The sequence below is a fragment of the Abrus precatorius genome, unplaced genomic scaffold, assembly GCF_003935025.1.
Source record: "Abrus precatorius isolate BTA unplaced genomic scaffold, Abrus_2018 Scaffold6, whole genome shotgun sequence".
Lineage (NCBI taxonomy): Eukaryota > Viridiplantae > Streptophyta > Magnoliopsida > Fabales > Fabaceae > Abrus > Abrus precatorius.
This window is the reverse complement of record NW_020874406.1, coordinates 12413471-12430524: the sequence shown is the minus strand read 5'-3', so window position 1 is coordinate 12430524 and position 17054 is coordinate 12413471. Positions and strand designations below refer to the sequence as shown.

Genomic DNA, 17054 nt, shown 5'->3' with positions numbered 1-17054 from the left:
ATTCTTAGCTCAAAAGAGAAATAAAAAGCAAAAGTTATCGTTGTTTGCCATCATTTGCCAGCGAAGCAAATAATACACTCGAGCTTTTTCTCACTTGCACTATAAAATGACCAATCTTGAAGACAGGAGTTATAGATAGGTGTTTTGAGTTGGCACTTAGGTGAAAAGAGAGAATGGAGAGAGAAGAAGATGTGAAGGTTGGAGCAAACAAATATTCAGAGAGGCAAGGGTTGGGCACAGGAACTCAGAGTGACAAGGACTACAAGGAAGCACCCCCAGCACCCTTGTTTGAGCCAGGGGAGTTAAAGTCATGGTCTTTTTACAGAGCTGGGATTGCAGAGTTCGTAGCCACCTTCTTGTTCCTCTATATCACAGTTTTAACTGTGATGGGTGTGAACAGATCACCCTCTAAGTGCTCCTCCGTTGGCATTCAAGGCATTGCTTGGGCTTTTGGTGGCATGATCTTTGCCCTCGTCTACTGCACAGCTGGAATATCAGGTTAACATTTTTATTCTTATTTTTCTTTCATTTGGAATTTGGAGTGTTAAACTAAGCAGAAATGTTACGTTATGCACAGGTGGGCACATAAATCCGGCAGTGACATTTGGATTGTTTTTGGCTAGGAAGCTGTCCCTGACAAGAGCGATATTCTACATTGTGATGCAATGTCTTGGAGCTATATGTGGTGCTGGTGTGGTGAAGGGCTTTGAGGGTAATGGTAGATATGAGATGTACAAAGGTGGAGCTAACTTTGTGAGTCATGGATACACCAAGGGTGATGGACTTGGAGCTGAAATCGTTGGTACTTTTATTCTTGTTTACACTGTCTTCTCCGCTACTGATGCCAAGAGAAAAGCTAGAGACTCTCACGTTCCGGTATATGTTCTATTCTTTCTTCTCACTTATGCTTTTTGTGGAGTATGATATGATGCATTAATGTGGTGTTGGCATGATATAATTGGTAGATTTTGGCCCCTCTTCCCATTGGGTTTGCTGTGTTCTTGGTCCACTTGGCCACCATTCCCATCACAGGAACTGGCATTAACCCAGCTAGGAGTCTTGGTGCTGCTATAATATACAACAGAGACCATGCTTGGGATGACCATGTATGTCCTTTCTCTTTTTCTTCTGCTTAAAATTTAATTTGTAGAATGACTTATTGAATATTTATTGTGGCTTACAGTGGATTTTCTGGGTTGGACCTTTCATTGGAGCTGCTCTTGCTGCTGTATACCATCAAATAGTTATCCGAGCAATTCCTTTCAAGACAAGGGGTTAACGATTACTCACTCCTTCCTTAGTTTTCAATTATCATATTACGGAATCTATTTTTTTAATCCATCGTGTGTGTAAATTATGACCTACGTATTTGCTACTTCTATTGTGTGAACTCAAAATGTGGATGGATTGTGGAGATTCTTCATCCTTTTATGCCTAGTGCTCGTGCCTTGTAGCTTTTATTTCCCAAATTTACATACACCATTACTAATTTATATTCAGTGATCGCACTAACCCGTCGCTAATTTGAAGCTAAAATTACTTAAAATTTATTGTTATATTTCGTCTCAAATAGCTTAGACATTACCATTGTAAATTGTTGCTCTTTTTTACAATATCTAACAACACACTAAAACGCAGCTAATCAATCCCTTGTAAAGAAATTAGCAAATCCATCGTAAAATAATTTGCCAAACTCAATTTCGTCTCTAATCGACAACAAATTTTGACGAATATTTTTTAAATTAAATGTTTTGCCATTAATCCTAATAAAGTTTATAAACACCAACCCCTCACTCAAATCATGTGTGTGTGTGTGATATTTTAACTTTTATGTTTAGTATTATCGTCTTACGTACCACAATTTATGTTAATAGCAGAATATTACAAAAAAAAAAAAAAACTTTTAAGTTGGAGTTCGAATTGTAATTGAGAGATTTTTTGGCTCTAAAAAAATTAATACTAATTAACTCTGAACCAAATTAAATGTTTACTCTAATGTTTTATAAAGGCCACGGGGTACAACCAGTGAGGGGTTCAGCAAAGGCGCGAGTCAAAATGAAAAGGCTGCAACACCCTGCAACTCTGGCAACCCCTGCAAACCATCTGATGGCCATGGCTCATTAATTCTATGCATCTCTCATGGAAGTGGAAATTTATTTTAAGAACGTTAAATAGGCGAAGAGATTTGAAACTTGTGAAAAAAGAAAAAAAAAATTTGATAAAAATAATAAATAAAAAGTATGAACAATAATTGTTATACATATATCTCTCGAAATAGCCATAAAAACAATTAATTATTCCTTCAAACATCGCAGGAGGAAAGTTGTTCCAACATTCGTACAACTTATAATTATATAACAAATGTTAGGAAACTTTTTTATTATAATAATAACATTTTTTTAATGAAATATTTTTTCAAAATATTTAAATTAATTTTAGAAGTTGATGCAAACATCGTCGTCATAATAATAATAATAATGGTTGTTACAGCATTAACAGCGATCGGCGGGGAAGCAAGGTGATTATAACAATCCAAGCAACGGGAGGAAAATATTGCTTAAATTCAACTTGAATTTAGTTCCTACCCATCTGTACAATAGATATTTTTGTTTTTACACTTGGGCCTTTGGCGCCACCACTATTTTCGGGCTAGAATGATCAAATACAAAGCCCAGTGGCAGCACCAAAGTTGTTAATGTACATTTTCCTGACATGCCAAAAAAGTTGTTATTCACAAGACTGAGGCTTGCATATCCTAGGGGATCCACTCTGTAGAAATGAGTATTTTGCACCATCTTTGTGGAGCCAAGGAATACCTACGCTATGGAATTCAAAATTAGTTTGACGCTTGAAAGTCATTCAAGGAGTACATACATGTTACTGCACTCCATGAGCCATTAGCTTCCAAACATTAGGATTAAGATTTAGGAATGAAATTTAGTCTTACATGATCCCTTAACAGCTGTTGTGACACACAATCAGCTACATATGACTTACCATCATAAAACTCGGTCGATAACCCCTGGACAAGCCTCCTATTATGGTTTCCAAGAGCATCATTATTAGATGGAACTATGTCCGGGCAAGCAAAAGTAGTTTGGAGAATCCCCCAAAGTGGGTCATGCTTTGGCTCCTGATAAGCATTGTTTGCATTTGAATAACGACTATTTTGAGGCCTGTGGATCACATTGACTCCTTCATATGAGAATGTCGGCTGCTTTGTTTGATGAAATGGGATTGCACCAGTGCCACCAGTGAGCGGTGTAGATGAACCAGATGCAGTATGAGGACTAGATATAGGAGATGGAGACATCCTTCCACTCATGCTGTGATCTAGATGGAAAAAGTGGGCTCCCAGTAGGAGACACAGGACGAGAGATGTTCCTTGGTGTATGGGCATTGCTGAAAATAAGTGATGGAAAAAAAATTAGCTCATTTGCTGTGACGTCAGAGACAATTCTCATGCCCATGTATGAATAAACAGTATGACCAGTTTTCCTCATGGACATGACATCAGTATCCTAATAGTCACTTTTCCAAGTTAAGAAAATGTTGAAGCTTAGTTATGAAAATACTTATATCAGGCGAGTAGTATTAAAAGCACTGCAGGTTCCTAACCTTATGCTCAAGTTTCCTTTAACAAAAGGGAACTAATGGCAATTTTGTAACATGATTTTAATAACTCGATTGATACAACAATCATCAGGGATGCAAGAGTTAGCACAAGAATGCATATACTGTGTGTACCCTCATATTGGCTTTATTTATGCATGTGATCTTTCTCATGCGTGAGGGTGTGCAATTTACAGTAGAGAGAGAGACAGAGAGAGACCTTGTTCCTGAACCAGCTCTTGAGCTTCTTGACAAATGTATGCTAGCCGCTACTGAATCTAAGCATAAATTATGTTTTGTAGGTCCAATGGCCTAAAAAAATGGTTAAACAGTAATAGTAAAGAATTCAAGAAATCTGTAAAAATTCACACAGAATAAAAAGGCAGGCAAACAAAACAACTATTAGTGTGCTTCCCATGAACACTTCCAGTTGCTTTTACCAGAGATCTCAAAGCATTTACAAAAGCAGGTTTAGCTTCTGAAGGATCAGCAGACAGAAAGGGTCTTTCCGGTGTGGCTTTTCTAACAAATGGATGCAGAAGAAGTTGAGCAGCAGAGGGACGATGTAGTGGATTCCTTTGCAAGCAAAGCTTGACAAAATCTTTTCCTTCTTCTGATAGATGATCTGGGATTGCAGGAAGTTCCTTGCTGTTTCCAATCTTAAACATAGCTGCAACCTAACATGTAGTGCAATTAAAGAAACAAAGATAAGCAATCAACATTCTGTACAAGAATGTGCTCCAACTAAAGAGATTCATATATTTGAATCAGAAAATAGATTTGAAATAAATATGAAATAGTATTCAGTCTTTTTTAGTCAGTCGTCAAAGTTCCCTAACCCCTTCATATTGACTCCAAGGTGGTTTTGTTGTCGCCATCTCCAAAACAGTGCAGCCAAGGCTCCATATATCAACAGCAAGATTACAACCATTAGAATTTTTTATAACCTAGACAATCAAAGCAGTGTCACAAACAAAAATATTACCTGAAAAGCATCAATAACAAAAAGTGCTAGTTAACAAGGAAACCATACTGACCTCAGGTGCCATCCAGTAAGGACTTCCTTTGAAAGATAATGGACAGGACTGCCCGCTTATCTGCAATTGGTTCCAATAGAAAAAGTTAGAAAACAGTATATGTAAGTTAAGTCACATTATCCAATGCCTTAGAGGCACTTCCTTTATCAACACAAAGATAAAAGTTGCATGGCATACACATCAAAATATCTTTTAAAGGCTCTTACATGCTTTGCCATACCAAAATCTGCCAATTTTACCCTCCCATTAGGATCCACCAATATGTTTGCTCCTTTAATGTCTCTGAGCAAAATCCAGCAATTAGACAAGAGGATAATTAGTTTACCAACAAATTCATAGTAAAGATGATAATTGAAACAGGACCTGAAAGAAGATAGTCAAATGATTATAATGCTCAACAAGACTTACCTATGGACAGTGTTCTTAGCATGTAAATATGCAAGACCTAACAAAATTTGCCGAGTATAATTACGAATAGCAATTTCACCAAGCTGGCCATATTGTTGAAGCAACTTATAGATTGACCCACCAGAGACATACTCCAAGTATATGTAAAGTTTGTCATCTACCTGTTTATTATAAAGAATCATAGAGCAGTTAAAACAATCTGATGTATCAACACATTTCTTAAAATTTTAAGAGTGGTGACTTCATTAAAAAATTTAAGTATTTCCCAAAACAGAGTAGCAATTATAGTTGCTGCCTTATTTGTAATGTGTAATTTCCTGAATTACAGTTGTTTGCATAAATTTGGAAACCCTAAAGCAAAAATAGTGTTACTTTGTTATTAGAATGATCCAATAAATATACCGTCTCAGATCCATAATATTGGACTATATTTGGATGCCTTAAGCGACTTAGCAATGCAATTTCCTGCAAGATGCAACAAGTATGAGTGAGTAAACATCTTCAGTCCACCCACACATAGACATAAAGAGAAAGAGTCTTTTACAACCAAATGGATTATCCATTTCTAACATTGTCCTCAATTTTTTTTTAAAAAAAAAAGGGGGAAAAGGTAATGGTGATTGGGAATATTAGGTCAATTCTTCACTTTGTAAATGAGACACGTGTGTAGGAAGTGTTTCACCTAATCTACAAAAACAAGCTTACTTGGCCAAGTTGTTGAGCACTTTCCCTTGATTTAGCATCATCTGAAAAAAGAGTTACCTCCTTCATTGCACACATCTCACCACTTTCACTGTGGATCAGAAGTTAAACTGAACTAGATTCAGATGTAAAAGTAGAAACCATTTAATGCAAGAAAATCATAGCCAACCCACACCTCAAGATATGAATATCAGAACAATTACAAATATCAAATTGGAATCATGGCCAGCATGACATTAATAGATTAAGCAGTGCAGAAGTCAAATAATACAACAAAATAAGCTAAAGTTAGGATTCTAAAATCATGAATACAAAAAATCATAATATCAATATGATCATAGGACCAACTGTAGAATATATATAAATATGTGCTTGGAATAACAGTTGCTAAATACCTGTTAAAACCAAGATATACATGCCCAAATGTCCCCTGTCCAAGCAGTTGTCCCTTTTTCCAGCATGAACCAGGGCTTGGTAGATTTTCTGCTATACCAGGACTACGAGGTGCTGAAGGAGTAGTAGTTGCAGTTGGAGAAAATGGACATGATTTAGTGATTGTTAATGAAGGAAGTGGTAATCGGTGAGTCTGTTGTTTTACATCATCACGACGTCTTGTGGGTGATTCTGTTGCAGCACCTCCAGCTTGTGGATGAAGAGGGGTGACAGCACCACTGTGTATCCTGGAACTGAAACCAGGGCTTGTCATTCCAGGACTGGGTATTGGAGAACACTCAGGGCTGCATCTGCTCTGTGGCCAACATATCTGCACTGACAAATCCCCACCAACTGAATTATGCCCAGAATTATGGCCTGAACCTGGACTAGAGCAGTGCCCAGAAGCTATATCTGGATACAACTTTCCTGTACAGAATCCAGGGTTCAAATCTTGCTCAGAACCAAATGTTCTCTGTGGACTTTTAGAAGGACTTGACATTGAACTATCTGGAGCACTCCATAAACCACCTGAACAAGCCATTTGCAGATTTGGCAGATGCAAAGCCCCTTTGAATGTGTTAGATAGAAGTTGATGATTGCACAATTGAAGAGCCGGTTTTGAGGATACTCTTGAGCTTTTTTGGACAGTAATATCTGATTGATCTTTATGCACCACCCTTTAGGGGAAGAGAAATAAACTTAATAAGAGAAGGAACAGAAATTAGGGGAAAGCATGAAAGGATTGAAACAAAAAAAATGCATGTAAACGGAAGTAAACCCACCTGGTTGTACTGTGAACAATAGCTCTGTTTCCATTTTCACAGTCAGATGCCAGAGGACTAAGGAAATGTGAGTCACATTGGTCATCATCACTATAAATAGAGCTGTCACTAGAAACTGATGCAGTGGCTATATCTTCCTCAGCATCTGTAGGTTCTCCCCTGTTAGAAACATGACCAGGTTTTGGTAGGGGGAAATATAGAGATGGCTTTGAGCCTCTGGTGTTTTCCAGTTTTGATGTTGCATTAATTCCAGAATTTGCTTGATTGATGGAGGGAAGGTGCATCCTGGGGAGTGGGAGTGGCTGAGCTTCAGGCCTTTCTGCAAAACTTTGACAGCGGGAGACATGTGTTGAGGGTGATGGTGATCTTGAAGGAACAAGGGACTTAGATCTCTTCTGTGATATAGTGTCACCACAATGTCTCCTAGACCCTCTTGATTTATTTAATTTCCTTTGTATTGCATCAATAATACTTTCCCTATTTTCTTTCCTCTTTCCCTCTTTGGATGAAGACTTTCCCCACCACAATGGCATCTCTTTGAGAAATCTCACAAAAAACACACAGAAATGACAGGAAATATCTACCAACTTGGGGTGCAAATTCACATTTGGCATTAAATAGCTGCCATATGTGCACCGCGGTTCATCCAATTGTCCACTGAAGAGTAATATTCTGTTCTACATTATAAAACATGAAGAGCAATGTGTAACACCATAAGAACCTGAACAGAAAGTTCCAATGTTAGTTTAATTCATAACCAAAATTAACATTTAATAAACAATTTTGAACGCATACAAGAGACAAGGTTGTGTGAAAATGACTGACATCACATAATTGATCATCAGTGTTCATAGGAACCTTTTTGTCCATTAAAAGTTCAGATTTAGCATTACTGCATGCATAAAGTGTAAGAACAACTTCAACAATCATTTTTAGGATAAGTACAAAATCAAATGAGGCACTGGACGCTTCAGTAGAAATAGGGAACGGATATAAAAAATTCCAATTATAAAGAAAAACTACATTAAAATTTACCATAGTAAGGGAAAATATCCATAATAGAATATTTACACATTCGATGGCAGATTATTATGCGCTTGCAGCAAAACATGATTATTAAGTAGGAAAAGTTCTTCTAAATGGTATCCTGATCAGAATTACCAAGAAAAAAGCACAGAAAGCATTAAAAATTAACTACTAAGAAAATAGCACATCACATGTTCTGGTTTGTGGCAATTATTGGATCTTAACAAAGGCCAATGTATGTTTAAATGCTTTCAGACTCTAAAGATAAGTCCAGGTAAAACCGTTAATGTTTCTCTAATTAAAAATTAGAACACACGTTGCTGAAATCATAACTAAAGACAACGCAGACATGTCATCCATGATAGTTTATTGATTTAGTCTACAATTAATGCTGCAAGTGTCAATTAAAAGCCTGGACACCAGTTCCATCCCTCCAGTGAACACATTAACTCCAACCAAAGCTGAATTTCAGTAAACCTTGTTCATTTTAAATTGAGCATACATACCAAAAGAAAAAGTGAATATGTGGAAAGAAGCATGCTCTATACTCTTGAATTTAAAAAATGACAAGACAATCAAAGGAACAGGTATTGGAAGATATGATTTAGCAAAAAAACAATTAGGCAGGACTTGCATTTAAACACAGTAGAAGCACATGTGAAGTTGGATGGTTCAGAAGGGGCATTACATAACTCTGCATTTGACACACTGTGTGATTTTACTGAGGCACTAATGAAATTCCAAACAGTAAACATAAGGGCAAAATTTCTTCCTGCCTCCTTCTTATGTACCCTAACTGTTAGAAGAGAACTGAAGCAAAATAGTCTCAATTGTTGACAACAAGTTTGTTGATTTGAAAAAAACAAAAATCTCAATTTTCTTCTTATGCGTTCTCTCTGCCCTGGAACTAGGACAACCAGCAGCAGCATTATATATGTACATGAAATTTTAAAGATGGAAATTAAAGAACCCAAAGATAAGGCCCTAAACTTAGGTCTACTTGCTCAAACAGTTCTCTTAGAGTGAAACAATTCGCATAATCAACCAATTTTATGAAGAAATTGCAAGCAACAGTAAATCTCCTTCAAATTCAACTGAATAATAAAGTACAATAGTTGCAATTCCTGTCTGAACTGTCAAGAAGTACACCAAAGAACATACTACAAAGTTTAAATTCTAAAAGAAGCATGCAACCATCACAGTTGGATGATGAACATATAGTGTTCAATTCAGTAGAAGAAGTGTAGAGTGTAGTCATATGGTAACTCACTGATAAAAGTCGACATTCTGGTGAAGAATCGAAGCAGAATGTGTCCCTTTGCCCGCGGGGACACAGTGAGAAGAAGCTGAAAAGACACACGGAGGAAAGGAATGGAAAGACTGGACCGCAACAGATACAAACTCTGAATGTCCTAAAGTGATGTTTTATCCAGTAATAAAGTGGCATAAAAGATCCTAGCCGTCCATTGAAATTTTGCAATACAATTCATGTGGCAAGTACTCTATTTATTTTATAAACTAAGATATTTCATTATCATCTTGCTTTTTTTTTTGTAATTAATCAACGTGTATTAATTTATGTAGTATGTCTTTTATTTTCTCTAAATAACATCTTAAATTCAAGTTTTGTATGTAAAAAAATTGTCAAAAAATTAATTCTACTATGATATAAATATTTTTAATTAAAAAATGTAAAATAAGTATGATTATAACTAGCTAAATAGTTTATAATTTTATTAACTCAATCTTAACAAAATTATAACCTTATCATGCAATTAAAATTTTTATTGTTGGAAGTTATAGTTATTAATTATTAATGTATAATAACCTTTTTTTCTAATATTTGTTATTTAACATGTAATGAAAATTTATATGTAATACATTTTTATTAAAAATATAAAAATTAATATATTCATAATATTAAATATTTTAATTTTTGAATATATTTTTTATTTTTTATTATGCTATCTTAAATATATATACTGATAAAATTGATAACTTTTATGTGCAATTCTTTATTTTTAAAAAATACTACTGCTAAGGTGTGCTTTTTTTAAGGCTATGGGTGTGTCTTTGAATATCTTAAATGTTAATCCATCTACAAAGATAGCAAACTTTCGTCTACAATCTATTTACTCTTATCTATTTCTATAAATTTATATAAGAATTTAATTAAAATATATTAATATAATTTTGTATTATTTAATCAATAATTATTATATTGGTTACAATTATTTTTTAAATGAAAAATTTAAAAATTTTATTTATAATGTATTTGTATTAGTTATCCGTGTAAATTTTACATGTACATCAAAATTTAAATATTTTTAATAAGTAAAATTAAATTAAATTATAAAAATTGATCAATAGTTCAATCAATTGTGAAATAATAAATATCAATTTTAATGTTATAAATAATAATTAATTATTACTGCTTGGCTGTACTCTTAGTATTTCCTTTCTCATTCTTTACATATGAAAAAAAGTAGTTTTATTTAGTTTGGATCAATTGATTAATAAAATTTTAATATTTTAATGTAAAATAAAATAAATAAAACTTTTAAAATTTCAAAATAAAAATTTAAGAGTCACTTAGGCATAAAAATATATATTAATATTTTATAATATTTGTTTGACTAACACAAATATATACACTAATAAACTGGTGCTGTTGTTTTAAACGAAATGATTTTAATTCGTGCTGGAATTTTGATTTTTGCTCTCACTCTCACATGGGTGCACATGCTCCCATCTACTACTCAAAAGAACCTTTCACACTAACACTTTTAAGTCAACAAATGGTCCTTGTGCTTGTCACCTATGCTCATATTTATTTATTTCAGAAGAAACACAATTCTTCAGTGAAAAACAGACCATCTAATCTCTCTCTCTCTCTCTCTCTCTCTCTCTCTCTCTCTCTCTATATATATATATATATATATATATATATATATATACTTATCAGAAAAATCAAAGAGTCTCACTAACATTTTCATCTTTTAATATAAACTTAGTTCTGTAACTCTTGCCATGTATAAATATTTTATTTTAAAACAAATATAAAATATTTAAATATATTATAAATATTGCAGATAAAAAATTGAAAATTTTGTGTAATTATAAAATTATTTAAATATAATATACTGATAAAAATTAGATTAATCAATTATCATGCATATTTCAACAAAAATATAATCTATATGTATCATATCGTGTTAAAAAAAATTTAACTGTAATATATATATATATATATATATATATATATATATATATATATAATTATTTATGAAAATTTTGAAGTTTATACAAAGTAATAAAGATAAATTTCTAAATATAAATATGAGTATTTAAAAAAAATTGAAAGTTTATATAAAGTAATAAAGATATTTTGTATAAATATAAAAATAAGTATTTGTGTAAAATCTAAAAATTTATAGGGAGTAGTAAAGAAAAGTTAAATAACAGCTTAAATTTTTAAAATTTAAAATAAAATTAACAAGAAATTAATAAAATCATTACAATAATAAAAAATAATAATATATGGTGAACGCAAATGAGAATAGCTTCATATAACATTTCATTTCTCAAACAATAGGTTTTGACTTATATTACATAGACTATATTTGTATTATAGAAGTTAATTTGAGTTTTAATATAATTATCTACTTTGTTGTTGTGGTTAAATTTGTTGTCTATTTTTTTATTTTATATAAACTTTTTAACTTTTACTGTAATGGTATGGTAATTTTGTTAGAATGAGTTTTTCACCCAACTCTGTTACAAATGACTATTTGTCTATTTTAAATTTGAGAAACTAGATTTGTCACATAATTGAATACTAAGAGTCATTTTAATTCGACCCAGACTTACATATTTTTTACATAGTTATATGTGTTTCTTTTAAATGAAGATATATGGGTATGGAGAAATACTCATAAATTTCAATAGAGATGGGTGTGAGTATGGGTACTTAAGTAACTATCCCGTCCCATACCTGCATATATTATTATTATTATTATGTTACTTATGTAAGGGAGACCTTAACCCAAAAGTCCATAATGAGAGAAAATTAGGGTTAATATTTTATATATTTGGCTAAGTCCTTTTTATAATCGTTGACAATTATATAATCATATGAGTTGTCCCACAATTTGTCCTATCGAGAGTTATGCTTTAGGAGTGTGACTTATAAACAAAAATCCTATCACTTCTCATAGAATTCAGAGATCTAGTTCAACAAATTTTATACAAACACAAGTTTTCAACAAGTAAGTCTAAAACTCTATTATAATTATTATTAGTATTTCTAATTTTTTTATTGTCCTAATTTCATATAATCTAATTTGAATAATTTTTTACTTACAATAGAGTAACTAAGAATTTAAGAAAATAAGAATTTAACCTACTTTTATTTTTTAGAAAGTTTTTGTGGATGCTTTTTTAAAATTTTGGTCAGGATAAAGATTTCACTATTTATTTTATATAATTTCATGTCTTACATTTTTAACTCAGTTCATAGTTCTTTGATAGGTCATATTCATTTTATTTTATAATACTATGTTTTCAAAAAAATTTCTATGCAAAATAAAAAGTTGAGAAATTTAATATAAATATTTGTGTTACTCAAATAAAAGAATGCATATTTAAAGATATAAAAATATATTTAATTAAATTTGTTTTATAAGATTAACATAAAAGTATATTTACCAATAAGTAAACCATAAAAGTAATTTTTTATATTTTTAATAAAAAAAATTATTTACTATTTTATGTCGTTTAACTAGACTAATAAAATTTAATTATTACATGGTTGATATAAGATTGACTTTGTTAGATTATTTTAATAATGTTATTATAGTAGTCTATATAACTTATAGCATAACTCTTATTAATGATTTAATGTGATAGTGGTTAAATATAAAATATAGAGTCATTGAGGGTATAATTGTAAATACAATTATAAGGAAACCCTCCCCTCTCCCTTCAGATAAAATAAAAGAGCGATTACCAAATAGAGGTCACTGTATTTCTCTATTTTCTATCACTTTCCCGATCTCTAAGTGTGCTCACGGTAAAGGCAAGAAAGAAACTTTCTCTCAACCATTCGAGAAGAGCTAAAAGAGGAAGGAAAAGTTAGAGAAAATAAAAAAAGTTCAACAACTTCAAAGAGAGAGATAACATCAAGTAACAATGGATTCAGGGTAGTGTTCTCTAAACTCTTAATTGTGCGAGAACCATGTATTGTATTGTGAGAACAACATAATTCAAGATCATATGGGAAATGATAATTTCATAATGGATTTATTAAATAGAAATTACATATGGAATAAGAAGATTCTAAAAGTTGGTATCAAAGCAAGATTGTGAATTTCGTTGATTCTCCATAAAAGATTAGTTCTCCATTAAAATTTTTCCCAAATTACATGAACCCTAGGTATTTTAGATGATGAATTGACATAATTTTGATGTTGAATAATTGTTTTGGGTTCAATAATTGAAAAACCTAGGGTTTTGGAAGCTAGAAACATAGGTTTTGAATCTATAATATGAGCAAGGCCATGTATCAGTGAGCAGGGCCATGCATTAAGAACAAACATAGCCATGCTTCAATGAAGCATGACTTTGCATAATGGAAGCAAGGCCATGCATTAGGAAGCATGACTGTGCATCAAGTATAAGCACGACCATGCTTCAGAAAGCAGGGCATGCATCAGAAATGAGCATGGTCATGCTTCATCGAAGCACGACCATGTATCAAGTAAAAGCACGACTATGCATAGTAATTTTATGGTAGAATAAAGAATATAATTCATAAAATTTATAGATCATTTTAGAATTATATCAAAGTGAATTTTACTCACCAAAGTGATTAAATTCTCAAATCAATTAATTCTAAATTGTATAATCATAATGGAAACCTCACAATTTAGTGCTCAATTTTAAGGGTAGCTTATTAGTCACCAAAGTAGACTGACTTTAAAAGTTTGTTTAAGCATTCAATTGTGTATTGTAAATTGTTCAAAATTATTTGATGCTATGTGGTAATATAAAGGGTGAACAATTTAGCTCATTAATTATAACGCTAAAAGATCACCTTAAGGTGGATCACTGCATATGATTAATGACATTAAGGAGACATGAATATACTTCATAATATGTTTGTATATCCAAAGATAACTTGCATATTGGTTTGAGTGACTGATTGTCAATTAAAGTTATTTATTTAGCATTATTATAGATAAATTGTGTATTTAGGCATTACCCAAAAGTAAACTTAGATACATAATTGATGACGGTTGGTTGTCTGAATTCATCAAGTTTATTCAAAGCATAAATATTTAAGCATGTGTTAAATAATTTAGTCCTTATGAGTACGTATGGCATGAGCAATGGTGTAGTCAAGTTCAATGGGCTCAATTATGATGATTGGGTTGAACAAGTTCGATTTCAGCTAGGTGTTATGGATTTAGACCTAGCAATTATTATGGAATAAGAGCTTGCAACCATTACAGAAACCAATACTGAAGAGGAAAAGACTCTTTGTGAGGCTTGAAAAAAGTCAAACAAGCTGACCTTGAGCTTGCTGAAAATGACTATAGTTGAAAATGTGAAGCCATTAATGCCAAAGACTGAAAATGTTAGGGAATTTATGGCAAAGGTAAAAAAAATATGCACAATCGGACATTACTGACAAGTCCGTTTCATGTACTCTATTAACTGAGCTGACTACTAAGAAGTTTGATTGGTCACAGCCTATTCATGACTATGTGACAGACATAATCAACCAAGCAGCAAAGTTGAAATCAATGGGCATGGAGGTAAAGAAATTCTTTCTAGTACAATTCATTTTAAACTCTCTCCCTCCCGAGTTTGGTTAGTTCCAGGTAAATTACAACACCATTAAGGATAAATGGAACATACAAGAAATTAAGGCCATGCTGGTTCAGGGGGAAGGGAGGCTGAAGAAGGTGAAAGAACACTTCATCCATCTCACATTTCATGAAGGGGCTAGTAGTAGCAAGGCTAAGCCAGATAAAAAGGACAACAAAGACAAGAAAGATAAGACCTTATTAAAGGTTCGTGAAGGCTGAATCCAAAAGGGTCAGAGGTGCTTCTTCTACAAGAAGACTGGTCACTTCAAGAAAGATTATCCAAAGAGAAAGATTTGGTTTGAAAGGAAAGGTATATATTATGTTTCAGTATGCTTTGAATCAAATCTTATTAAGGTACTTAAGAACACCTAGTGGTTAGATTCTGGTGCAACTACCCATGTATCACACGTAATGTAGGGATTTCTTTTGATCCAGCCTATAAGCGAAACTGAAAAGTTCTTGTATATGAGGAACAAAATGAAGGTACAGATAGAAGCAATAGGGACTTACAGATTGATCTTGCATACTGGTTGCTGCATAGATCTAGAAAAAGTGTCTTTATGTTCCTGAATGTGCTAGAAATTTGGTTTCTGTTGCAAAGTTGGACGAATTTGATTTTAATTTTAAGATTCAAAATGATATTTTTTCTTTGTATAAACACTCATACTATTTTGGATATGGTACATTAATTGATGGTTTATTACGTTTCAATCTTAATGTTAAATTTGCTGAATTTCTGTTTCATAGTGAGAATGTTGTTAGTAGTAATTTGAATGTGCGTAATGAAAACTCTGCTTTCTTGTGGCATCAAAGGTTAGGTCACATATCCAAAGAAAGAATGGTAAGGTTAATGAAAAGTGAAATTTTACCTCAATTGGATTTTGTTGACTGGGATGTATGTGTGGATTGTATTAAAGGAAAACAAACTAAACATATATCAAAGAATCCAGCCACAAGAAGCAGTCAACTCTTAGAGTTGATACACACTGATATTTGTGATCCATTTGACATCTCATCTTGGGATGGTGAAAGATATTTCATTACCTTTATTGATGACTACTCATATTATTGCTATCTGTATGTGTTGCATGAAAAATCTTAATCAGTGGATGTCTTACAGATGTTCATTGATGAGGTGGAAAGGTAACTAGATAGAAAGGTAAAAGTTGTGAGTTCAGATAGAGGTGGTGAATATTATGGAAAATCTGATGAAAGTGAACAATGTCTAGGTTCATTTGTGAAACTTCTAGAAAGTCGAGGCATATGTGCACAGTATACTATGCCTAGTACACCACAACAAAATGGTGTGGCTGAAAAGCGGAATCGTACTATTATGAAAATGGTTAGGAGTATGTTGAGTTACAGTTCTGTACCTATGTCTTTGTGGATGTACGCATTAAAGACCGCTGCGTATCTGCTTAACAGAGTTCCGAGTAAGGTAGTTCTAAAGACTCCTTATGAACTATGGTAAGGAAAGAAACCCAGTTTAAGACATCTTCATGTCTGGGGTTGTCCAGTAGAAGTAAGAGTGTATAATCCACATGAAAAGAAACTTAATGCTAGAACCATTAGTGGTTATTTCATTGGCTATCCTGAGAAATTAAAGAGATACAAATTCTACTGTCCTAACCATAGTATGAGAATAGTTGAGTCTGGAAATCCAAGGTTCATTGAAAATGGTCAATTTAGTGGGAGTGGTGAAACACGAAAGGTGAAAATTAAAGAGACACATGCAGAAACTTCTGTAGTTGGTATCTCTTTTCAAGTTGTTATTTCTCTCGTTGTATCACAGTCACACAACATAAAGAGACGACAATTTAATGTTCCAAACCCACAAGAACAACATATAAAGAATGAATCAGCTAACAATGCACAAGTCACAAACGAGCAAGAAGAAGGTGAACCACAAGAGATAACATTAAAGAGGTCTATAAGGAAGAAAAGGTCTGCTATTTCAAATGATTATGTGGTTTACTCACTTGAGCACGAATGTGACTTGAGTATTGATGAAGATCTGGTCTCTTTTAAGCAAGCTATGGAATGTAATAATTCTGAAAAGTGGTTGAATGCCATGAAAGAAGAGTTAAAATCAATGAGTGACAACAATGTATGAGATCTAGTCGAGTTGCCTGAAGGTTCAAAACGAGTCGGTTGCTGATAAGTCTGTAATTAGGCCCTAT

The 17054-nt window shown here is 32.8% G+C and overlaps 2 protein-coding genes across 4 annotated transcripts; one reads left to right on the top strand and one right to left on the bottom strand.

Annotated features, from left to right (window-relative positions):
• LOC113869856 (aquaporin PIP1-3-like) lies at window positions 1-1449 on the top strand. The gene is made up of 4 exons (XM_027506356.1): window positions 1-498; window positions 578-876; window positions 966-1106; window positions 1184-1449. Exons 1-4 carry the CDS (start codon window positions 174-176, stop codon window positions 1277-1279), a joined length of 861 nt encoding a protein of 286 aa, XP_027362157.1. The 5' UTR covers window positions 1-173; the 3' UTR covers window positions 1280-1449.
• A 1056-nt stretch (window positions 1450-2505) lies between these two features.
• On the bottom strand, window positions 2506-9421 carry LOC113868763 (mitogen-activated protein kinase kinase kinase YODA-like). Of its 3 annotated transcripts, none has more exons than XR_003505420.1 (12): window positions 9273-9421; window positions 6977-7697; window positions 6155-6871; window positions 5763-5850; window positions 5430-5522; window positions 5058-5218; window positions 4856-4931; window positions 4650-4709; window positions 4452-4559; window positions 3833-4289; window positions 2998-3402; window positions 2506-2816 (listed from the first exon to the last, which is right to left on the bottom strand). XR_003505420.1 is itself a non-coding variant. In XM_027504635.1 (12 exons), exons 2-12 carry the CDS (start codon window positions 7588-7590, stop codon window positions 3291-3293), a joined length of 2328 nt encoding a protein of 775 aa, XP_027360436.1. In that variant the 5' UTR covers window positions 7591-7697; window positions 9273-9411; the 3' UTR covers window positions 2540-3290. The 3 variants fall into 3 exon arrangements, 1 of the variants encoding a protein (XP_027360436.1); XM_027504635.1 differs by having other exon boundaries at window positions 2540-3402; window positions 3833-3924; window positions 4053-4289; window positions 5460-5522; window positions 9273-9411; XR_003505421.1 differs by lacking the exon at window positions 5430-5522 and having other exon boundaries at window positions 2529-3402; window positions 9273-9399.
• Between the last annotated feature and the right edge of the window lie 7633 nt (window positions 9422-17054).

Bases quoted from the DNA above. Each gene is read 5' to 3' on its own strand.
- LOC113869856 (XM_027506356.1), top strand. From the start codon at position 174: ATGGAGAGAGAAGAAGATGTGAAGGTTGGAGCAAACAAATATTCAGAG. The intron at 499-577 runs GTTAACATTTTT...CGTTATGCACAG, and splicing joins CTGCACAGCTGGAATATCAG to GTGGGCACATAAATCCGGCA. The intron at 1,107-1,183 runs GTATGTCCTTTC...TGTGGCTTACAG, and splicing joins ACCATGCTTGGGATGACCAT to TGGATTTTCTGGGTTGGACC.
- LOC113868763 (XM_027504635.1), bottom strand. From the start codon at position 7,590: ATGCCAAATGTGAATTTGCACCCCAAGTTGGTAGATATTTCCTGTCAT. The intron at 4,560-4,649 runs GTCAGTATGGTT...TTGATTGTCTAG, and splicing joins CTTACTGGATGGCACCTGAG to GTTATAAAAAATTCTAATGG. The intron at 3,925-4,052 runs GTAAAAGCAACT...CCATTTTTTTAG, and splicing joins TAAATGCTTTGAGATCTCTG to GCCATTGGACCTACAAAACA.